The 25,279-nt window shown below is 43.9% G+C and overlaps 1 protein-coding gene across 2 annotated transcripts in view; it reads right to left on the bottom strand.

The window, feature by feature from the left end:
- LOC117752663 (disintegrin and metalloproteinase domain-containing protein 12-like) overlaps positions 1-23,881 on the bottom strand; it is an 85,981-nt gene extending 62,100 nt beyond the window's left edge. For both annotated transcript variants that reach the window (XR_004612119.1, XM_034570206.1), the window contains exons 1-3: positions 23,346-23,881; positions 12,240-12,361; positions 9,700-9,773 (exon numbers count right to left, since the gene is read on the bottom strand). Coding sequence is in view for 1 of the 2 variants with exons in the window: in XM_034570206.1 (XP_034426097.1) it covers positions 9,700-9,773; positions 12,240-12,361; positions 23,346-23,445 (296 nt within the window). In the remaining variant the exon portion in view is untranslated. The remainder of the gene's footprint in view (positions 1-9,699; positions 9,774-12,239; positions 12,362-23,345) is intronic.
- Between the last annotated feature and the right edge of the window lie 1,398 nt (positions 23,882-25,279).

The raw sequence follows: 25,279 nt of genomic DNA on the forward strand, positions 1-25,279 counted from the left end.
ATGCTCTATTAAAGTTATTAAAATGAAACACACAAGGCAGTCTGCCCTCAGAATCACCCCTGTTCCTAACACACAAAGGAGCTTGTTTAAAATGAAAGTGGTTATTGTTCAGCCTTGGGGCTGTTACTTTAAACACAAGGAAGGCTTGCACACCAGGTTCATAAAAATGCAAGACTCATACAACAGATGGAAAACAACAGGGCGAGGGCTGTATAGTTGTCTCTCTGTTTGCTGTCATGTCTTCCCAGACACAAAAATAGTCCTCTTGTCTCTAAAATCCCGAGCGCCTACATGCACAGCAGCACCCGGTGACTCTCATATCGTCTCTGACAGGTCGGACGCAGCCTCGAGTTTGAAGAGGGAAGTTTGCATGCCAGCTGTGGAGGCAGAGCCTATTCCCTCGTCACCTATCATCAATCTGCCAGTGAGCAAGGCACCAAACCCCCGGCATCAATAGAATAATTTAACTTTGGTAATTTAACTGCATAGTTTTCATTTTAAGTGACACCAGTTCAGTGCCCATTCTAAACCTGCCTGCTTGTCCTGTGTTAATGCTCCAGAGCTGAATTATTCATTGTCATTAGTGATTCCTCCTCAGTTCTGCAATATAATGTCACTTTTTATTGTTTGTGTGCAGAGCAGCAATGGTCTACGGTGCAGAGTGCGTTCAACCCACCTGGTTTATCTGCAATAAAGATTTCATAGTTAATGTTTTTCATAAAATTAAATAGAATTTGCTTCATTACTTTTATCGTATGTGGTTTATAAATAAGTTTGATTAACTGAGCTGCAGTTATTTTTTCATACAAGGCATTTTGGCTGTATCAGAGGTCTGTTAAGAAAGTGATGCAATCTTCAGACTCACGTTCACAACTTTTAAAAATATATGCTCTGTAATTCCACTTGGTGTAAAGCACAGCAGCAACTAAACAAACGTTGTGCTTTTACTTTGAAGACAATTTGCACTTGCTAAGAACACAGTGATTCTATGAATGTTGTGGCCATGGTGGAGATAAGCACCTATAAATGTCTTTTTCGGACAATTTACAATAGACATTCCAAGTGTGAAGCCGATAAGTTCAACAGTTTGCGAAATATCTCTTTCACATACAAACAAACAGACAGATTTGCGTAATTAGTAGTGAAATGTACAGTATGGTGCTGAACCAAGCCTCAATAATCATCTCTATCTCTCCGCAGGTCCCCTAAGCTCTTTGGAGAAGGTCAACGTCCCCCAGAGAGAAACTGCTGCTTACAGTAGGTTTCATTTAGCTGTGTACTTTGTGGTAAATGGAGGAAGGATGAGAAATAAATCTACCAGCTGGAGTCCCGACGAGACCCAGTGGTCCATCTGGAAAACGGCTCAGAGTCGAGAGGGAACGACCCCTATCAGGCACAAAAAGTCTTTTTTAAAGAAAGCCACCGAGTCGGAAACCACGATTCATTTGTCTTCTTCAGATTTGTACGTTTAATTTCCTCTCTGCTCAAAAATACATTTTGCTTCTTGTTACTATACTTGGAGCCTCACTGCAGAATAATGTACGTGCAGTTTGACACCAGAAGACTGTTTTCGCATTCATCCGCTGAAAGTTTGTCTGCGCTCACATTAAATCTGAGCTGAACGCGTGTACATCCGAGATAGTTTGGAGCCAATCGGGCATAAACTTACACAAGTGTGTGGTGGAAACTTGAAGCCTCCAGTGTTCATATACACTGACGCCGAAGAGCAGGAGACATTATATATTTGCATATTCATGGCTTGTGAATGAGGGAGAAGAAGTCGATGCTTTTTTTATTGAAAAGAACTGCATTAGACAGAAAAAATCTTCGCTGGACTCATTTGACTTTGAGGTGAGCACCCATTCAGAAAACGTTTCTAGGAAGTCTAGATCTATGACTTCTGTCATCTGATTCCAACTTAATGCACAGACATATTTTATATTGATTGGCTCATAGACACACATTGGTCCACATCCTCTAAAGTGAACTGTACTAGAGCCACATCCTTGTTTTCTGCAAGAATGGCCGACCGATAGGAAAGCATGAGGCACATTATAATTTATTAATCAAAGTGTAAAAGCACAAAAATTGTGTTCAAAATAAATATGTGATATTAATTATTAATGTTGAAACAGCTAATTAAATATTAATACATGTTAAAACATCATATGATAGATATTAGCTTTTACTCTGTCCATTGGGAGATCTGAATGTCACCAGAAGGGAAATAAAGAGGGAAATACTGTTTTCATTTTTCTACATTTTAGTTAACAATCATCTTATAATGCATCATATTGATTATATAGACAAAATGATTGATTAGAAAACAAGTGGTAGTATGTAAAACACTATGATCAGAGCCAGTGTTCCCTACACTATAAATATGCAATGTGTTTTAAAGCATCACTTTATTAATTGATATTCGTTTAACCCTTCATGTACAATAAGTGAACTCCACTGAGCAGGATGGAAGGATTTCAGACTTTAACACAGACTCACACAAAAAAGAACTTCAAACTTTTAACTACTGCGCATTTGCATCTGACTCTTCTCCGTCCTGAGGGAAGGCACAAGCCATTCTTCCAGCTCTCCAGTGTTACTGGATGCCTCCTCATTAATTAGGAGGATGGAGTGGCGAGCCCACCTTATTAATTACTGCTCTAAGCTGGAAAATAATTGGAGCTTCTGAGAAGGTAATTCAAAAGAGGAAAGCTCCTTCCCGAAAAAAAAAAAAAAATTCCCTTTTGAAGGAAGCAGTTAGAAGACGCTGGCTCTGGACAGAGACGAGCCCAATTCAGAGGCTTGTCTTTGAAACTAATGAATCACAGTATATCATGGCCTTGCAGCCAGGAGCGTAACAAGGAAGGTACAAAGGCTACAGTTAACCTCAGCGCATCCTTTGCTGGGAAATAATGTCCCGTGGTCCTGAATGAATTTTCAGAGCACAGCGTGTGTGTGTGTGTGTGTGTGTGTGTGTGTGTGTGTGTGTGTGTGTGTGTGTGTGTGGACTGCACTGTTTTGAAGCCAAATTATCCCGGCTGAGAATGCTGCAATCTAACCATGATGACGTCATTTGGAGCCACAGTGTGTGCAATAATCATCAGGGGGAGGAGCCATGATATCGAAGTCCCACGATGCACGTTTTCGACTGACTGCTGTCAATCATGATGTTTTTACATTTTTGTAGCATCAAATAACGAATTAAAACCAAACTTACCGGAAAAATAAACACTTGATCAGTGTGATAATTACCTAAAATAGCAGAAACATTATTTAACGTTTATTCTTTTTGGTCCATGTCCCATCTGTTAACATGGAGGTGGGTATATGACCTATACTGCAGCCAGCCACCAGGGCTGATTGAGACGCTTTGGCACTTGGAGAGCCTTCATGTCGTCCATCTTTATATACAGTCTAAGGTGTGTTATGAAACACTGTGACACTGGTCTAACACCTTTTATAACACTGAAATTGCCTAATCCTGTCTTTAAAATAAGATTAAATAAGATTAAATTATTTAAAACATAAAATAATGTGTCTGAAAACACCATTAACCAGTTCAGATAAACGCTTCAAATACAACTAAGCAGCTGACAGATTTCGCCCGACAGTGATTTTACTGGTAAAACATCACATCAATCATTACCAGAAGTGAACTGAGCGTCACGAAAAAGATCTGAAGCTGTAGAAGGAGAAAGTTTAGTTTGAAGCTGTTATTACTACAGACATTCAAATCTGTGATAAACACATTTAATCTGTTCACCTTGAGTAAGCCCTGAAGCCCAAATGAGAAAAAGTCTTTCCGCCGTGTTTTATTTCTGACTTAATGACTTGGGGAAGGATTTGATACACTCCTTGTCTCACTCTTGGCTTAATGACAAGAGGAAGGATTTGATACACATGGGTGTCTCTGGGTTTGACGTCCCTTAAATAATCTGTGTGTGGCTCTGCAGCATTGGACAATAACTCTACGAGGGAGATCACAGGGATGCCCTATTTCTTCACGAAGAGGTTGGTTATTTGTGCTGCGTCTTTAGACTTCTGTTTGTTCAGCTCCCCGGGAGAGGCTGTTTCCTGTCCGTGCTTTCAGTGAGACACGAGCACGTCTTCATTGAGAGGAGCGTCAGGTCACAGGCCAGACGCTGAGATACGCCGTTGAATAACAATCCTGAAAAGCAAATCCTGAAACTGGGACACAAATTGGGTCTGGAACGTGTCCAGGCTACATTTTATTGTTCTTCCAAACACCGGAGAGATAGAAGAAGTTTGCAGCTTGGCCTTTCACTCAGGAAACCTATCCTCTGCCTGCCCTCTGTCCAGGGAAAAGGCCAGATTAAAGAGTGTGTATGCACATATGTGTGTTTGTCTTGCAGCACAAAAGATTCCAAAAGTTAGATAGCCAACCCCTCGAGGCCCCGTATTCTGAAGGCTAAACATCATCATGAGCAGGGAGAAAAACCCAAGTGCACGCAACCAAGACAACCCTCTACCCCACTGACAAGCCCCAGGCCTCCTTTCACCGACCCTGCAGTCCATTAGAAAAGGAAACAAGGATGGAGAGCAGGCTGCCTGCTCGGCTTGCGATTCATCTTGATATGCCTGGAGGCCCTTCATTCAAAGCCACAAAGCAGCAAGAGCTGTAAGAACAGCTTGGTGAGGAGCGGTTCCATACCCAGTGGTCAAAGCTCAAGCACCGTCCCTCTAGTCGAGACGAAGTCAAGCCTCAGTGCTTTTCTCCCCCAACGGAGGCATGAAACTAAAGGAATGGATGCCTTAGCTTGTGTAACAAAAATGAATGACTACACACATGAAAAGGTAAATGGATGTGTGTATGGCCAGTGTTGCACAGGAGGGAAATCCGCGCCAAAGTTTAAGGTTCAATATTCACACGTTGGATTTCAGATAAAATGACTGATGAAAATTTTGAGAACAGCACTGTTATTGTTTAAAGTCTAAGGGCATATTTTCGTTTTTCACATCTTCTCTTGTGTCTTTGCTTTGTCTATACTGAGGCTCATATTTGGCCTATTGTCAAATATATTATATAATATATATATACCTATTGACCATTGTGTTAAGAGATAATTTGATCCTAAAGCTGGAAAATTATAAACGTTTTAGAAAATTCCTCCTATCTCTTGTGAAAATACATCTTTTGTCATGTGGCTGAATAGTTTTGATGCTTGAAATTGGTTCAACCATGTTCACAAAAGCATTACTAGTATTATATAACATTTGCACTGTAGGGAACTGGATCTCTAAGGGGTGGGGGAGTCAGGTACCTGGATGAAAGCCTGAAGTTACCAAAGGATGGGTTGCAGGATCATTTCAGAGCCACATCAGATTCAGTCAGGTAGTTTTTCATGGTATCGTCAGAGAAGATACAGCATCTGTGACTTTGATCAGATGTGTTATCCTCTCCAACATCCTCTGACGCAGAACCCTATTGTAAGATTTATATGTTTGGCTTTGAAGAATGAAGTCGGACTACTCGTTGAGGAAGTGTTGTAATATCAACATGAACTTGGAGCTTTTTTCACTGTTGGTTTCTCCGACTCTAACCACAGAGGAATACAGCAGTTAAAGGCCGGGTAGGCCTGCTCTTTCTGAGAAGCATTTTTTTGTTGGATCCCTTGAAATCCTCTTTACATCCCCGTAGCAATGAATAAATGAAAAGCTCTGACAACAGTGGAAACCCAAGGGTTGTAAAAGGTCATCCCATCATTCTATTGGTCCCAGGTGAAATGACTGAATGGACGACTTGCCTGTTAACGCATCTATCTTTCCTGTCAGATTCTTCTGCAACTCCAGACAGTATTACAGCATCTTTGGTAAAATCCGAACTTCCATAGCCTCAGTCAGGCTGTAGTCAGGCACTGAGTGATGCTCGTTCATGTGTTTTCATGGTGTGGATTTGGAGGGAGGTTTGAAGTTGTATATTCTTGCTGGTTTCTTCAGTACCACCTACCCTGCCTTTAAAGAAGACATATTGTGCTGTTCAGTTATTCCCTTTCCTCTAATTTGTTGTTTAGGTTTTTTTCTGTATGAATTCATTCTGTCCTAAAACACCTCATCAGTAGCACATCTGAATAATATACGCCTAGCAGCTAGTCTGGCACCCCTCCTAACACAGCCAGGTAAAGCGAGAGCAGATGCTGACATTTCCTTCACGTTGGAAGTTGTTGACCAATCACAACAGACTGGGCCAACCGGCCAATCAGAGCAGACTGGGCTTTATCGGGAGGGAGGCCTTAATGAGACAGGAGCTAAAACCAAGTGTTTCAGACAGAGGCTGAAAAGAGGAGCTGCAGCAATGGACAGTTTGAGGAAAGTGATGTGTTTTTTAACATTAGGGCATGTAAAACATTTAAGTTTTAACCCAAACTTTAATTATGAAATATGAAGCAGGACTTTTACACGTCTCCTTTCCTGATTAAAAATACATTTACTTCAAAAATGATAGCAACTCTTCCTTGTTATCTAAAGCACTTGGATGACTAAGGAGCTGCTTTCCTATCTAGTCTTATTTTGTAATTTTATGTCCACTACCCTACTCTCTCTCTCTCTCTCTGAGTCCCTGCTTGCGTGCAGATTTGCTTCGCTCAAAACCGTTTGTCCACACTTCAGTTCGTGTCCATCTCCTCACACTCATGGTCCATCTGCTCGCACTCACTCAAACTGCAGCACAGGACATATGTGCAGCGACAGTATATTTAAGAGCAAACATATATACGAGCTGTGACTATTTGAGAGAGAGGGCAGGGTCTTGAGGGAAAGCATTGCTTAAATGTGAAATGAAGAAATGATGCTGTCAAAATGAAAGACGATGATATTGAATGAAGATAGGAATCTGAAGAAAGAGCAGTACATGGGTGCATTACAGTGGCAGCATTTTTCACAAGGAGAGGGCCTTGATTTTTCAGGCAGCCATCTTTTGAACCATAATCTGGAGTGCCAGTTGACGCAGTCGTGAGGTTGCTCAAGGCAGCGGCTGCCCTTTCCCTCCCAACAACAGGCTGCTTTTACAGGGTGTCCGGGGATGTTGTAGGAGTATCTGAGCCCTGATGTCTTCTGCAGTCCTTAATGTCAAGGAGCAGACACACCAAAGAATTGGCTTGCAAACACTTTGTGTAGCACGAGGAGTAGTTTTCATCAGGTTGCAGGCTTTTTCCGAAATGTACCGAGTGCTGCTGACACTGCGCAGAGCAATTCATTAGAAGAAGACATCCATTCTTAGCAGCCCTCATCTTCTCAGATATTGATTAGAAAATGTGTCTCTGTTAAAGTCATAAAATTAACAGTATTAACAAAACTTGGACAAATTAAGATGGAGGAACAGATGGGTCAGATGCATTCACAATAAAACTCACTGGCACCAGCATCTGCCCTTATCACCAAAAGCTCTCGAATCAAAGTCGAAATCCAACTCGACATCTTTGTTGGCGTCTTCTCCACGTATGGCACTTTGTATTCTTTCAGTTTTTCAGTTTAGTTTTTAGACAGTCTTATGTGACACAGCATCACGCACATTTTTGCTCAGAGTTTAAATGCGTATTCACATCCGTTTGTGTCACCGGGCTTGAATTTGCAGCTATTTGCACTCTTGCATTGACCTTGTATGCAGCCAGGTCACGTTTGGTCTGTAAAATATCAAAGTCTGCAGGCCTGCCTGCGGACAGATTTTGTCCTGCCCCACTTGACATCTGAGTACTCATGTAAAAGAGCAGTTATGACTACTGAGCTCTCCTGGGTCGGAACGTCAACATGTTGATTGGCGTTGCGGCTGCTGCGATCACATCATGAGACGATATCTAGTTTCAATCTGTTTGCTATCAAATGTTCATGTACTCCAGCCTCTCTTGGCAACCTCTGCTCCCCTCTATTACACAGCGGGGGTGATGTGAGTTCAGACACGCTGAGAGCATGTCCTCCTATAACGTAGAAATCGCCGTGTTCAGCTGTGCAGCACACCTCATCTGCGCTTGTTGCCAGCAATATTTATTGACAGAGACCTGAGAAAAACTAATGAATCTGCGGGTTTCATCAGAATCATTTCACTGTGGGGCCACGTTTTTTTTCTCCTCTTCCACAGATGCCGGCTGTGTTTGAACAACTGGATTCCATCAGCAGCACGCAGACGGTCTGCCAGCAGCCTCAGACATGAGCCTTCACTTCATGTCAGCACAGCAGGTTCAGTTCTGGCTTTGTTGCACGGATCCGCGGAGCGAAAACCAATCGACAACACACATCCTCCCCACGTGCTCTTCAGGATTTGTCACATCGAGCTCCGATTGATATTTAATGAGATAGTATTTCCACCTATCACAGATTGGTGTCAGAATCAACAGACGATGGGAAAAAAAGTCATTACACCTTGTTTTCCAGACTTGCTGAAAGCGTCGAGAGTAAATTCTGACAGATTGGTGTTTGGAGTGCTCACAGGTTTGTTTGAGTAAAGTCTCTCCATCATGCTCAAGCTCATTAGAGGGCTCTAGATTGCACCCCTCCATCGTCACTGTTTGTTCCTCTTGGCTCCGGGGCCCGAGCTCGGCTTCACGTTTAATGCCGCTGGACAACGATGACAGCCAGGCCGAATGAGAATCGTGTGGGTGAGGCATGGGAACGTGAGGTGTTTTTTCCCCCCACCTGCGGCTGAAAGGTTCAGCCGCAAATGAAATGAAATGTTCTTCCTGTAAGAGGAGCGTAATTCCCTGCTATACATGGGTGAAAATTTGACAATCTGCAAGTCAGCTTTGCAAAATCCCCACCTGTGCGGAGCAGGAATGTTATTCGACAGAAAGACTGAGTGTGATTTCCCATCAAAATATTTTCAAAGTAGGTAAGCCATAAAATTGCGGTCGCTGGTGTTGAAAGCTTTGTCCCACAGTCTGCAGGTGGAATTTACATATATTAAGTATGGAAAAACAAGTGGGATTCATGGCTGACTCCGGCATAAAAGCCCATCCGCGCTCTTCCTCTCCCCCCTTTGCTTCCCTCTCCCTCTTTCCCTCCATCACAGAGACAGCGTTGCTTGTTCCTGGTTGCTCATGTGTGGCAGCAGCACTGGATAGAAAACATATTGCTCCATCAATCACGACCCATTCTTCTCAGCAACACACTCGATTCGGTGGCTGTCTGAGGCCGGGGCCACGTTCACCCAGCCCTTGCTTAACAAAAAATGCGAAGATGACAAATATTCCTCTGAACAGATCCAGAGCTACGTCTCTGTCAACGTGTACCTATTCCGATTCCAACCCCCCACCATCCCTGCCACTCCCAGACTGGCACTGTTTTGATGGTATCTTACTACAGAGAGCGGGAGTGTGTGCTGCGTTCAAACACAGCCTCCTTCTCCCCTGTGTTATACCGATAGATCAAATGAAAAGATAGAGGGAGGAGAAGGAGGAAGATGTCACTTTTCATCAATGTCTGGCTGATGTATTCAGGAATTTCTGTCTTTCAAGTCTTTTGTTTCAGCACACACAAAGACCAAAGCACACAGCACTGCCATACCCGCGCTGCAGCCGTGCTAAGAGAACGACTTCCACTCGCCACTTTCCCCGGTTATATGTTCCACACAGCTTTGGCCACACGGCCCCAGTTGCAGCCCCCCCGGGCAGCGGGTACGACGCTGCCGTTTCTACTCCAGAAAGCGCTCAGTTCCGAGCTAAGGCCCAGTATGAATGGAGCGACACTTACTCGTTTTTCTCCAGAGCCAGGAGCAGCTGCACACCTTCCGCTTCAATCAGGAGCTCCAGTGATGCAGGGTGACTCTGAAGAGAGAACAGACAGGAGCGGGGATGAGAAAAATGGCCTCTGGACTTGATCGAGGAAGGTGCCATCGAACTGTTGAGTCTAAATTTCAGTAAATTATTTATTTGTGGCATTAAAATGCAAAACGGCAAACAGCTGTTTTATTCAAATCCTGATGAGGCTTTGACTGAGCCACCCGGCACTGAGAGCAAACTGTTTCAATTGATGGGAGCAGTTGGAAATCCCTGTGAAGCTACTTTGCATCTTAGAACAAGAGCGGAGAGGATTATCTTATGTTTCTATTCCATTTGACATTAATCCCGCTGAAAGCCACGCGTCCTCGCACCCCTGCGTTTACAACACCGAGAGGGGACCGTAGGTGTCTCTGCTGCAGTCGGATGAAGTGGAGCCGAGACGTACACACTACCCACACCACAAACACACACGTCAACACGTACCTCTCTCCCACTGCGTGTTGCACTCTCACTCAGGTACACAAATGCGAAATAGAAAATTCTCCCTGTCTCACATTCTACATATAGCTGGGCTGCCACCACACACACACACACACACCACACACACACACACACTACACACACACAACACCACACCACACACACACACACACACACCACACACACACACACACACACACACACACACACACACAGTTCAATCTGGGTCAACCGTGGCAAAGAGCTGCTCTTGGTTATCCATCTCTTCATGAGGAGAAGAATGTCGAGTGGATCATAAGGGGATGTGGAAGCAGAACACTTTATGCAGTATCATTGCACAAACCAAGTGGGACTAAAACCTCCCGCTATCTCCCGCTCACACATGCTTTCCACGTGCACACTCTCACCTCTCCCACGCTGCATAAACGTTTGGGACAATTGCTCGGAAAATACACAAAGCCCGCTGCATGTTTGGGGGCTGTTGTTTAAGCAGTAACATATTCAAACGATCATTTAATTTCACCTCCATTGAAGTTATTCTGGGGGGGGTTTTCTCTAGGTAATGAGATCCCAAACAAACCCTTGTGGCACCGTGACGGTTTGGTTAAGCCAGAACAAATTAATCCACAAATGATTGCAACGCGGAAACTCGAGCTGTGTTTTTAAGTCTCTTTGGCAGCCGCGGATTCTGTTTTTTTATAAAGTCTGGGATTATAACACCCAAACAGAGCCAAGGATCCCAAACATTCGTTAATGTTCCAGTGTGCACGTGTGTTTTCTTCCTCTCTGAGATACTGTACAGCTGTCTGTGCATGAAATGTGCTGGAGTGAACACAAACAGGCACCGGGCTGCTATCTCCGCCCGCCTGTATGTTTCCCTGCACACTTTAACTCAGCAGACACGTAGTGCTGACACATGAGCAGGATCCATTATTTAAATACTTAGACGCACGGTGAAGTTTAAAGATGAAGATGAAGACTGCCGACAGCTGATTAGATACACAGCGGGTCCGTCCTAAAATCGAGATGCAAAGTAAAACAAAGTCTAATCTTGCATTTAATTTGGTTTTGGAGATTTTATCCACTTTAAAATGTTTATTTATGCAACAGGTTTAACAGTAAACCCCTGATTTTCACAGATTTGAGAATTACCCCTGGCTGCTACAGGCTTACTGATTTTTTATTCTATTCTCAGAGCCGTTGCCAAAGTGGGGCCAGAATATTTTTAATTTTGCCCTGAGGCTTCTGTTGGACAAATGGCCATAGGGTCTTTGAAATCAAAATTTCTCATTCCTTTTTGGAACATTAATGTGTTTCAACAAACTCCACGGGATTTGCCCCGTTCGATAATGAACACGAGCTCTTTTCAGACCTCGCAGAGAACTCGCGAAAAAGTTTTTGGGAGTTTTGCCTTTCAAATACTAACAACGCCGAACATGTTCACAATCACAGGAAGAATGTCTGGAACATTCAGGAGAGGGGCGGGCGCCTTGAGTGGAACATACAGGAGAAGCAGGACACGTATAAATTCCGCTGTGGTAATCACATATCTATATTTACAGCCCATCAACACTGGCGTCTGCCTTTAAAGCCAAAAGGATCTCGCCGGCATCTACAGGACATCAACATCTTCTACGCATGCAACACCTCTTTTTCATCCTGAGAGATTTGTATTCTTCCTGTTTCGTATCCGTTGTTTGTTAGAGACGACACTGAGTTTTCTGGACACTTTCCTGCTGTATTTCCACATGGGCTCATTCTGACATTTTTCAGACATTTTCCAGGGGCTGGCGGGAAAGGTTACGTTCCCTCATACAGTCTCTCTGGAAAAATTCAGGAAAATGTCCGGGCTTAAGTGCATGTTTTTAAGAGATACAAATTTTAACATAAGGGTCCTGCTACAGCAAAATAAATGTTTAAAGCTGACAGCGCTAACCCAAAAGTGAAGAGGTCGTCTGCTGGGGACCGTGAATATATGAATTTAAAAGAAGGAGCAGAGCAAACATGAAACTCTGAATGAGTATTGTTCACCTGAGGTTTGAGCGAGCTGATTGGTTTCCAGTCTTGTCCAACCAGCTGAAGAGGTACTGTTGTCCCATAGTGTTTCTGCTTTGCTGTTGGCGTGTGTCGATCAGTCGTGCTAGAAAGATTCCCTGTAAAAACAACAAAAAAAGGACAAATACCACATGAGCATCGGAGAAAACTTCATCCTAAACTCTCTCAGCATCTAGTAAAACCAGACGACGGCCATCTTTGTGGACACGAACAAAGGGAACATTTTCCAAAACCGACTTCTCCCCGACAATAATGAATTCCTCCCCTGCCATTAAAGGCCTGAGCCTGGTGTTCATTAGAAACCCAACCTGACAGTGCAGCTGCCTTGTAATATAAAGCTTGTAATATAAAGTGTCACTTACACAAAATCCAAGTGTGCGTTTGATGGATTTTCTGTCACAGCGCACAAATAATACTCTCTGAATGTTTTTGTTTTTCGTAACTGACGATTATTCACGCTGACAGTACGCCATCTCCGATACATCCTCGCCGTTCCCCGAGCATATGTTCACCACCTTCTCGTACGGGCAGAACTCTCTCTCTCCTCCGCCATAAAGGCACGATTACAACACCGCCAATTAGCACTCTGAGACATCAAGCGACGGGGACCGTTGGCCTGTGGCAAAAACTGTAACTGCCCCCCTCTGCCACTCGGGCTGCATAAATCTCAAACGTTCGTCAGGAACAGGGAGTTTTGAGCGAAGAGGAGCTCGGCTGCTGCTGCTGCGATAACTCCGAACACGAGGCTAGTGTCCAGGATGCAGTGCAGGGATTAGACATAGCTTTGGGGCATTGTTCCCAGCGAGCTTTTATCTCCACTCTCTGTGTTCTGACAGGGAGTTAACTGAGCCCTTCGGATGGCAGCAATTCTTGAAGCTCTGGTGTGTTGCCAGTCATTTAAGAACATATCCGTCCCTAAATCCAATACCGAAGTCCCTGAGCCTCCCCGAGTTGGGAGATGAACTGGTAGGGGGAAAAAAAACAAAAAACAGCCACCATCCTACAGATAAACCAACCACTTATAAATGAGACGGAGGCGAAAATCTCTCATAGAAAGTATATCATGAGCGCGCAGAGAGGCAGAATGCAATAGTGAGCCACAGGAGAACACTGCTAACAGGGTTTCAGCAGTAATCAGTTCTCCGCAGCGGGGAAGCCATTTCGGAGCTCGAGTCTCTTACTAAAGCAGCGGGGGTTGTTGGCACCATTTGTTTCAGTGCAAACATCCTAAATCAAATGTTTTACTGTTTTTTTTACTGTTGTTGTTTTCTCCCACTGATTCTCCATCGAGCATTTCCAAACAGCAGGGAAACAGATTTAGTTTAAGGGTGATGTCATTGACTTGTGAGAAGGGATGCGTGTGGTTTTGAACATCATTTATGGTGCGTTTTTTGGAAATTGGAAACTTTGTTCCTTCTTCAATTCCCTTTCAAACACACACAAACACACTCAAGGGGGGGGACGCACTCTTCACTGATTATTATTACGAGCAGATTCAAGGCTCTTCCTTCGGGGGTTCACATCCCTTCAGTTTCTCACATGACTCACGCAGCCAAATTGCTGAGTCTGCTTATTATCCTGCCTTAATAACCCAGGTCAGGCACAGCACTCCCCAGCTGAGCTTTGTTCTGGTTCTCCTCTGAGGAAACCACCACTCTGGAGTTCATCACGCAGCCGCTCCAGCTGATAGCAAAGAGCCAGTGGTGAGCAGCTCAGCGGTCCTCGTCCAGCGCCGGCCCCGGTGATGAGAAGCAGGCTCTGGCAAGGACGGGACGGCGTCGCACACACAACAGCGGGAGAAGCACCCTGTCCTCATTAGTCTTCGAAAAATCACACACACCGTCTGGGGGAGGTGGGCATGCTGAGTAAGGGAACGCATGGAAAGATGGATAAACACAACACATGATGGGGGGAGGCTTTGACAGCGTAAGGTCAAGTCCACATTGAGGTTAGACGATTTATAAAAAGCACACAAATTTGGAACGGCCATCGCCTCTTTTCTGCGGCATGCTCCGCATCAACTTTGAAGATGAGGTTCACAGCCGCACCGCATTTGGTTCCCTGACTTCAAAGTCAGCAAGTGAATAACCATTTTGTTGTAATGTAATGTGCTATGCGCTTTAATTCCCACTTATAAATGGCATTATATTAGTGGAAACAGTCTGCAGGCTCATTTCTTTTCCACATGCTTGGGAGAGACCTTCAGTGAAGTCGTTGCGTGGCGAGGCAGTGGTGTGTGTGTGCGTGTGGCTTTTGTTAGCTAGACTGTTATAAGGGCTACCAGGGGCACTAAGGGAGTGGTAAAAGTGGGGAGCAGAACGTTAAGGCTTATTTATATGTTCAATAAAGCAGAGTGTAAACAGAAGGGTTAATAAAGCGGAGTTCTGGCCACGATCAGCTCCCTTTAGGTTCCAGGGTACATAAGGAGAGCTTGTGCCATTTATATTGCCTCGGTAAAGCCAATGCTTGTTGGGAGGATTGTATGTCTGCGTACGTGTGAATGTAACTGAGTGTGTGTTTGTTTGACGGTGGGTGACTGAAATGTGATACAGACCAATGACTGAATAAAGCAATGTTGTTACGAAACAAAAAGCAATTATGTGCTCCGTGTGTTCAGTCATGGTTTTGTTGTTATACACACTGCAACACTTTATATGATTGGTGTGGTGCAGCATGTACACGCTAGGCATGGATTTGATATGGGAATTTTAGATGTCGAAGTCAGTGGTTCCCAGCTTGGGGATTGGGACCTCCAAAGAAGTTGCAAGATAAATCTGCAGGGTTGCAAGTTGAAGGAAGTTGACGGCGGCACAATGGTGCTGTGGTTAGCACTGAAATCTCACATCAGGGAGGTTCGCATGTTCTCCAGGTACTCAGGCTTCCTCCCACAATCTGTAAGTGTGAACATGAGTGTGAATGGCCGTTTGTCTCTGGTGACCAGGGTGTGCCCCGTCTCTCGCCTCATGTCAGCTGGGATCGGTTATGGCTCCCATGGCTGACCCACAGAGGATAAGTAGTATAGATAATGGATGGATGGAAATACAGGTTAAGGTTAGAACCTGTGGTCTAGGGTTAGGTTTAGGGTTAGACTACCCATCTCTTTGAAGGCAGTCTTGACCTGAAGAGTGGGATTTTGTATCACACATTCATGGAAAGCACTGATTTGGTGACATGAGGGTCAGTAAGGTCTACTAGAACAGATGCCACTTCAATGTCTATGCCAAAGTTTTTGCCAGGTTTGAACTCAACATCTACCCAGGCTCTCTGACGTGAAACCAAGAATCAGTGCTTTCTGGGGCAGTGAGTGTGCAGTTCCTGATGATATTTCACAGTGAATCATTTCCTGGTTTTATCAAAGTTCCCAAAATTAATGCATTTTCCCCGGGCTGTGAGCTGTCGGTCCCAGGGAACAGATGAACTTCCTCAGGTCTGCGCAGATCTCAACACATCCTTTCTCACCGCCCTTGCACGACTCCGGTCCTTCTCTTCCCCTCATCGCTCTGTTCCTCCCAAACAAATCAACAACTGTTCAGCTTTATTAAGCCCCAGAGCCTGCTTTCTCACACACCGACCGCAACTCACTCCTTGACAGGCATCCATGAAATAATGCATTCATAACAGTCTTTGCTTTTCCAACACAAATGCCACGCTGTTCTTTTCATGTGCAGGTTTGATGAGGCCGTGCCCCCGCCTCCGCATGTGTGCGGATCCTCCCTGGGATGCGACGCACGCTGCACATGTGTGCATGCATCAATAAAGAGCACGCGTAATCACAGTCAGCCCCTGTGCGATGGCTGGCACAATAAAAACACACAAGGACACACTCCAAAGTCACTTTCACAGTAATTCCCTCCAATCTTGAAAATATGTGGTATTGAAAACGAAAAACAATGCCTTTGGCAGCTTGAAAAAGAGACTCGACATGCAAAATCCCTGGTATGGTACAAATACAAGTGCGGAGGAGACACACTTGAGACAACTCCAGCATTGTTTGACATGTATGGACACTTAATACTTACTAGTCAAACTTGTGGGAAGAAATGCGCTTGAAATAAGAGCATGTGGAATAAATTAGGAAAGGGTGATGAGCTTAACTTGGACGGTTTCAACTGAGACAAAACACAAGTCTTTCCCTGGTTTCCACATGGAGGCTGGTTCTTCAAAAAGATGAATATTTCTGCATCGAGCGCATGTATCCAGAGATATTTTTATCCAGATGCAGTGGATGGCTCTAATCGGAGCACCGACTGAGCTGGAGACATGATCCAGCAAAAGTTTCCGAGCCAAAAGTTGGTTCTGACGTCAGCACACGGGGAAACTTGGTGAAAGCGTATGGCCATTGTTCATCTAATAAAGGGTGATTGACAGGCATTTCACGAACTCAATTTATCCCCAATCAGCGCGGGTAAATTATGCTAATTCAAACAGAATGGTGATTGGGAATAGAATGATGAATGATACATTGAGAGGAAGAGCCATCAAGCAGACAGTCTTTCAATAATGACCTTGAGGACAAAAGCAATGAACTCCGCAACCTCTCTTTATCGCTGCCTCTTCTTCATCTTCTCGACGTCTGTGACTGATGATTAATGGCTATCATTTTTAAATCAATAAAATATAAAGTGTGATGTTGTCAAAGTTTGTTTTGATCAATCAACAGCCTGAATTACGTCATTAATTGAGGATAAAAATGCTACAACATTGGTGGTTTTGTTTCTCAATAGTAAGGATTTGATACATTCTCATAGTGTAAGTCAGTAAATGTCTGTTGGCCCAAGGGCTCTGGAAACCTGTGATCACACACTTAGTGTTTTACTCCATTGCTGCATTCTATAGCCGTGTGCATCGCTATTTACGACATGCTCACTTGTGCTTTGATCCATAAAGTTGTTACCATCCAAGTCAGACCTCGTAGTTCCAGCTACAGTTGTGCAGGTACACACAAGTGACATGCAATGCACTTCTCTCTCACGCAAGAACCTGTCTTTCACCCTTTAGTCTGTATACCTGTCCCTTGGAATCTGTTGCATGTGTGTGTGCACAACAATACATTTTGAGGGTAACACTGCAGAGAAGTAAAACTAATTCCTGCATCCCCATTTATTCGGATCTGCCACCAAAATTGAACAGTTTCTTATGTGACTTATATCGCATCCTTCCACCAAGTTTCATGATAATCCGTCTGGTAGTTTTAGCGTAATCCTGCTAACTATCAGACAAACAAAACGAAAACATAACCTCCTCGTCGGAGGTCATAAAAAGGCAGCAAATTTGAGAAGCAGGTCTCAATGACTTGTTCACCTCACCGACCAATCTTCGCCTCGCTCCCTGTAATTTGTCACATCAGCTGTAATGCAGGGTTCACAGGGATTACAGAGCAAAGGTGAAAAGTGCCTGGTAATCTTTGCTTGACTCCACAGTAAACATTGGACCCAGTTGGGGGTGGATATTATGTCAACGCCCCGAGGGGTTCCACTGGGAAGCAGAAAAAAACCTGAAGGTGACCATCATGGTCACAGGCATCTGCACCGACTGGAGAGAGGGTGTACTTACATTAAATCTAATAAGGTAGCCGTGTGTCAACAGTCACAGCAATGAGGTTTGTTAATAGTTAGATTTATGGCTGGATGTTGAATTTTAGAGGATATTTAGGGTCATAGTGAAGCCATTTAACACTGAACTCCCTCTGCTGGTAAAGAGCCCTTTTGTTCTCTCTCTCTTTCTGTCTCTATCTCTCTGCCCCCACCTTGTACCCTAAACTCATTTACGGTCACACAAGCCTGGTGTCAGGACATAATTACTCAGAGGGAAATAGATGGTCCTTGCAGCTAAAATTCCCCCTGGCTCAGCAGGAGGTTAATGTTGTCCAAGAAAACCAGTGCTGTTACGCCTCCGGTGGGTGACACTGTTACGAGCCACCCCCACTACCCTCAGCTGCAAAGGCTGTGCTCGCTGCCTGGCGTGGAGCCCGTGCGCCTCAGCAACAAAAGGTCAGAGACGGAGAGAGCTTCGGGAGCGGAGCTGTGTGCGAAGCTTGGACTCCTCTCGGTCATGGGAAGCACATGTCTGGCGCACATTCAACGCACAAAAAAAAAACAGCAAAAAAAACCCCAACTCAAAACAAAAACCTGGAGCCTCAGATAGATGGAAAGAAAGAAAAGCGGGAGCAGCTGCGATCTCATCACACAGCTCCATGTTATCATAAGCTGTTTTGAGAGAGGAACTCTGGAAAAATGTCCAGAAAATTGGGTCCTGATTGTCCGTGTCAGACGTTTCCACAAAAACAGTAACGTTCGGGAAAAGTCAGGCAAGGGATGGAGCCTGGGTAGAGAAAGCAGGAGGCAGGACATGGTGTTTGAATTCTGCTGCGGTGAAAGCAACACATCTTTTGTCATCCCTTCAACTTGTTTGAGAATTTCACAGTGAATTTTACTGCTGTGTTCTCGCAGGGGCTCACTCTGACATTTTCCAGACATTTGACAAAGGGCCTAACTGGAAAACTTGTCTGGAGCAACTTACTCAGACTTTTGTATTGTTACATACAGCCCTTGTCTGGAAAATGTCTGGACTCCAGTGAGACCGTGTCATTAGCTCAGACTGACATTACTAACAATAGTGAAACTGACTCAGTTACTTCATTAATTGGTTGATTGAAAAAACTATGCAAGTGTAATTTTGATAACTAAATTCATTTCTTCAAGTTATTCACTAAGCAACAGTGATAATCGTTTTCTGGCTGTGCAAACAAATAAATCCTGTGAGGTGCCTCTTCATTTAATAATTTGTGCTCTTAAATTAGTAATTTAATAATTGTTTTTCTCAAAATGGTAATATGGGAGCACTAATGAGTTTTTTCCTCCAGGACGATGCAGGGATTTTGCTCATTTGTTTCATCCTTGTAAATGAAACGTCTCATGATCCGACAGCCTGAGCTCTTAATATATAAAAATGAAGAAATGCTCTTTTCACGGCACGTTTGCCAACCTGAAAATGAGCAGCCAAAACTTTCTGGATCAGTCGATGTTTTACTTGAAACCTTCTTCTACGTGTCGCTATTTGACTTTAAAAATACATCCCAGCTCCGCCTGTTGGACATAACTCAGACAGACTCAGACAAAGCAACTGGCAGCAGCACAACGTGAGCCAATTTGTTAGCAACTCACCCAGGTAGGAGGTGACCTGTCTTGTTACTGTTCACATGTCTGACTATTAGGAAACATATTGCTGGCATGTCCCTCCTCCGAGCAGAATACGGAGGTGAAGTCTTGGCAGATGGTGTGTGCCAGGCTGGAGGATAGATCATCTGGAGCTAAGACATATTCCTGTGTTTCAAATCCCAGTGGAGGACAATGAATGCATGTACACATGGAATCTAGTCAAACCGGGGAATGTTTCCCTTAGCACCCACAGTGCGGAACAGTTGATCTGGAATTGCAATTGGTTCCCATTCTATTGAAAATCCTAATGCTTCATGCCACCTACACTTTATTGGCATTAGGCTACTGTGTACTAGACGCTGCCAGAATCTAGACCTTGGAGAAACACAAATAGAAAGACACTGAAATTCTATTTATTATCATTATTAACATCTGGTGACACACATTGTCCATGTTAATGTATTTATCTTTTTTAAGATAGTTATACAATTCAGTTTGAGAGAGAGAAGAGATTAAGTGTAAATATTAAAGAAATGGACTTAAACAGCACAAATCATAACTTTTATATTGACAATGGATCAAATGACAACATGTTACATGTGTTATGTATTAAGCTAAAGTGAATTGGTGCTTCCCAATTCAGGGGACACATCCTTTGACGGCTCCTTCTAAACGTCCCTCCATTCCTCAACAACAACAGATCCATTGGGCGGATCCTTTTTGGTACAATCTATCCCATGATTCACTGCAAGTTGGTGACGAATCTAACGAGCCAGCTATGTGGGTAGATGAGCTGCATCAACTGCAGTGACTTAAGTGCCCAACAATACGATGGTAGGGGCCGGATTAAAGTTACTTTCCACCACTGTCTTTGAGCAAATTAAAAGACAAGCCTTAATTCTTGTGACTTGGTGGAGACCAAACCAGAACAAAAAGAAGAAAGCAAAGTTGGGCTTTACCATCATAAGGGGGCCAGAAACATGTGTTCAAATGCATGTTTATGTTGCTGCTAGAACAACCGTCTTAGTCCATGACAACTGTAAAAGTCACGTATTGACTCATCACAGCCAAAAGCACAGGTCGATTAAAGATTCCATCATACAGAGAACTGCTCGTCTAAAGGGCACAGTTATTATAAATGTTATTAATTACACCTGCAGTGTCAAGTGAAAAGGTTTGTGCTGAATAAAGATTGTATTTTTTCCTATTGTTGTACAGAACGGGTTCATAAAGTGTCAATGCTTTCTTTTGTGAAACGCTGATGGGATGGAACTTTAACCAACCCAGACAGATTGGACACTGACAACAGATATCTGAGCCAACTGGGCCGTCTGACCAGAGCGGAGGGAAGACGCTCGGGGGGGAGAGGCATGCAGAGCTAAACTATGACCCGGGTTGTCTAGGGTGTGATAGTCCATTGAGAAACTCCAGAGGCAGCATCAGGTTTCAACTGGTGCGTTAAGAGTTTTTGCTAGGGAGGTCAGATGAGTCCAACGGCTTCGGGGAAATGAATGCAGCACATGTGGGGTCAGGACTCCAGAGTAAAGTCCAGCTACCCCCCCACCTATATAAATATCACCACTGCGGAACGGCAACTGGTTGATCAATCGGTCTTAATGCACAACCATCACACTGGCCGACTCTTCTTACCGGCCTGAGGGTCTTAAATATCCTGAACAAGTCATCTGGATGATCTGCATCCATTCACACTGAAGAGACACTAAATGCCTTTGACTTGAGATGGGTCACATCGTGGTGATAATGTCTCTCTGGGGGAGGACACTGTTTGCTGAAGGAATGTTTTACTGTAGTCCAAAAATATATTCTCAGCTCAACTTTCATTAGTCGTAGCGCGCAGCACGCAGGCTGCACGCGGCGGCGCTCAGGGCAAAGACAGTCATGTCGGCTGAAGCGGTGCAGCTGGCTAGTAAAACACTGGCCGACAGAGTGCGTCAACCATCGGAGGAAATCCTTCACAAATGATCTCCGGCTAGGACAGGAACATGCACGAGACAAATAGGGAGAGGAACGGCGACAAGAAAGCAAGGAGCGGCGTCATGAAATATGTATGCAGACATGACAACGCATGGAGATCTTTTCTTAGCAGCCTTGGAATCTGACGGCAGAGACAAACGTGCACAGTCTGGAGACAAAGTACAGGCCGCGCTAATGATTCGGACTCATTATGTTTTAACACAAAGTCAGACTACGACTAATTTCTATTTAATAGAACAATAGTTTTGTCTATTACAACAAAAATAAAAGAAATTAATTCTCAGGTTATATATTGCCTGGCCAATACAAAACAGAAAACCACATTTGAAAATGTGAATATTGGGCGTTTGCTTCTTGATTAAACTTCATCAAAATTGTTGCAAATTAAGGTTTTGAACATGGTAATTTCAGCCTTTACATGAATCTAAGGTTCAGAGGTCCACTCAAGCGACCCTCCACCATTTTATCTCAATTAACCCGCATTTCACCCGAGCAGGTGACTGCTCACAGCTGATGGCGGTGTTCGACAAGCCTAGACCCTTGGGGGTAACAGACGCATCACGGCTCAACTTCTGATGGCGCTGATGAACTGTTGATGAATAAATGAACGACTTCCTCGTGCTTCAATCCCAGTTTTACCCACTTGCCCTTGCTGGTAATTAATTCCCATGATTCCACACTGAGCGTCTGTGACTGCCAGTGTATTTAGATATCTCTTTTAGGCTGATACCAAACACCACCGCTGACCACTGTTTCTAAAAAAAAAAAAAAAAAAATTGTGTGTGGTGTCCTTGTTAAATCTGCACCTGGGGCGAGGAACACATGGCAACTGAGATGTCATGAGCCAGAGCCGCGAGGGAGGCAAAACAGAGAGAGACAAACACACACAGGAACACAAACACACACTGACATCACATTTGCTCACCAGCAGCTCTTTTTAATCAGTTGCTGGGAGGTCATAATAAACACAACCCATCCATACACCAGGTTTCCCGAAAAGCTACTTAGCCCAAGACATCTTACACACTGCTACTTTAAGTTCAACCAACAATGAGACTTTTATTTCACGTTTGCCTGTAAAATTAAGAAAGTGAAGTATGTGTGAAGTGCCTCGAAAAACTGGAGTATGCTCAGAGCAGCTGTGACGAATGGCTCAAGTGCTCCCGCTGATTACCAAAGAGAGGGGGCATTCAGCATCATCAATTATCCAGCGTCTCCTCTCCTCTGAGGTGCATTCTGGGTGGACTGGCAGATTAAAATGTTGTGTTCATGCACACGGAGCTCTGCTGGAGGGAGTTAGAGGAAGGCGTGAATTCAGAGAGCTTGTTTACACAGGAGATGTTTCATTCTGGCCAGACATGTGTTAAGAGATCTGTACTTTCATAAAACATGATGTACCCATAACAACCAGGGGGGGGGGGGGGGCATGAATGAAGAATAGAATGGCAAAATGCAGACAGGTTAATTTCAAGGTGCACATAAATGCTTTTAATTTCCAGATGAAAACATGTCCATGCTCCATCCCTCTGGAATTGTAAAGGAGGAACTTATACTTAAAACTTCACAGTCTGTTTTTAAATCATCTTTTTCGAAACTTACTTTTACCAAAAGGCTTTTACTTGTTTCCTCCTATTCTTTTTGCCAATCACTTTTAAATGATGTTGTATTATTGATGTTTTGTCTTGTTAGATTTTGTATAATATCATTAGTTGCCTTTGATTTTATACTAACCTGTCTTTGATGTTTTTACTTTCATTTGAAATTTCCTGAAGCACTTTGTAATGGCTGTTTTGAGAGGTGCTATTTATTATTATTGTTAAAAAATGAAGAGAACCATCTATTTACTACTTTTACGCACAGCAGGAAAAGCAAAGAATAAATCTGACACCTTCACTTCTTCTTCTTCTTCATCATCATCATCATCTCTTACCTTCAGCAGATGTGGAGTGGACGCTGTCACACACCGACAGGGACAGAGCTAAAGCCTGAAGCGCTGTCAAAAGAACAAACTTCAGGCTCCGGGGCTTCATGGTGCCCGGCTGGATGAAGCGTGGACGCGGACTGGCTTGTTCACGGTCTCACTGCGGCGCAGCCATCGCGCACAGGCACAGTCCAACAAACAGCTGATGTGCACGAGAAGCCCCCCCAGTCAAAACCACAAACCGACTTCCTGAAATATGATCGAGCTGCGTGCGCCTTTCGGAAATCCCGAGGAACAGCTGATTCCAGTCCGCGCACTTTCCCCATTCAGAGGCGTCCAGGCGCAGAGCTGCAGCGCGTGGAAAACAAAGTGTGGGAGTGAGCGGTGATGGACTCACACTGACAGACACACACACACACACTGACGGACACACACACCCTTTTACTGTCCTGATCATTCACTGGACTGACATCAATTCAATTCCAGGGCAATCACAGGAGAGAAGTGTTGTCTTATGAGTGGAGACCATGTGCTTCACAGGGACGCACCGCGAGGTCCTAACGCCGCCTCCAGCGTCAGCAATTATTAAACTGACAAGAGTCAAGCTGCTTGGAATACACACCACTTCCGGTTAAATGTTTCAAAAATAAATCCCATAATCAGCATTTTTATGCATTTCTGCAACTATGTCAAAGGGAATACAACAAAGAATTGCATTGAAATGGTGTAATATAAGTAACATCTTATGTAGGTCATGTATGCATGTAAATAACATTAATCTAACTCATTGTACCTATCAGGAGGTTAAAAGAGAATCACAATTTGCTAACTTATTTAACCCCCTCCAAAAAAACAATGCCTACTTTTTTCCAGAACTTTCACCAAGTTTCCCCTTTTCAATTTTCACCTAGTATAAGATAAACAGAAAATCCCCATTCTCCACTATTTCTGCAAAATGATTTGACCTTAGTGACCCTTTTTTCCCAGTGATATGCAATTAGAAGTGATCTGACCTTCTTTAGGTAATTTAAGCAAATGGCTAAATGTTTTCTGTTTACAGCTTCTGAGAGGTGAGGATTTGCTGCTGTTTTATATCCTTTCAAATTGAACCTTTGAACACAATATGTTTTGGGCTGTTGATCTGGCAAAGAGCACTTTCACATTGATTGCACAGAACTTGTAAATGGCCCTTGAGTCGAGATTAATTTAGCTTGATTACAAATGGGCTTTTGCACAGTGCAGAAGTTCATTTTAAAGCATGTGTTTTAAATAAGCTTAGAGAGGTAGAGCATTTTATTTTGAAGGCAACCGCTTAGATCTTTTATCCCTTGTCCAACTTGACCCAACTTCTATCAACAGCTTGATAAGAGAACACTTAACAGCCCACAGAGTGTACATTTGAATAATACAGCCTACACAGCACTTACACACACAAACACACACACTGGACCCTGTCTATCTGAGCTGTTATCTGCATAAAACACACATTCACATTTTTTAAGTATCATCATGAAACGTGTTCCTGAGACTCACACACAGCTCGAGGCTCAGGCTGCCATCACTGTGATGCACATTTTATGGAGCTGCATATGGACACATGGTGGATTCAAACCCTGCAGCTCTGCTCACAGGCTCTTCAGTGTGGTGCACTCTGCACTGCGCCACATGGCCATCCACTCCAGAGGAGGACTCAGGCAGAGAACAGGCAGATGTGCACACACAGGCCGGGTTCCTGAGTATTTCCTGTAGCATTTGAGGGACAATATGCAACTCGTAGTCAAGCACACTGTCGCCTTATTGGAAAAAGCAAGTGATGCTCAGGAAGCTCAGTTTCTCCTGACTGTGTTTTCAGGCTGAAATATGATTGGAACACTGAAGAGTATTTCCCTTCAGGCTGATTTCACTGAACTCAATGGCTGATCTTTTGCACTTTTTAAGAACCA

This window comes from Hippoglossus hippoglossus, chromosome 19, assembly GCF_009819705.1.
Source record: "Hippoglossus hippoglossus isolate fHipHip1 chromosome 19, fHipHip1.pri, whole genome shotgun sequence".
Taxonomy (NCBI): Eukaryota; Metazoa; Chordata; class Actinopteri; order Pleuronectiformes; family Pleuronectidae; genus Hippoglossus; species Hippoglossus hippoglossus.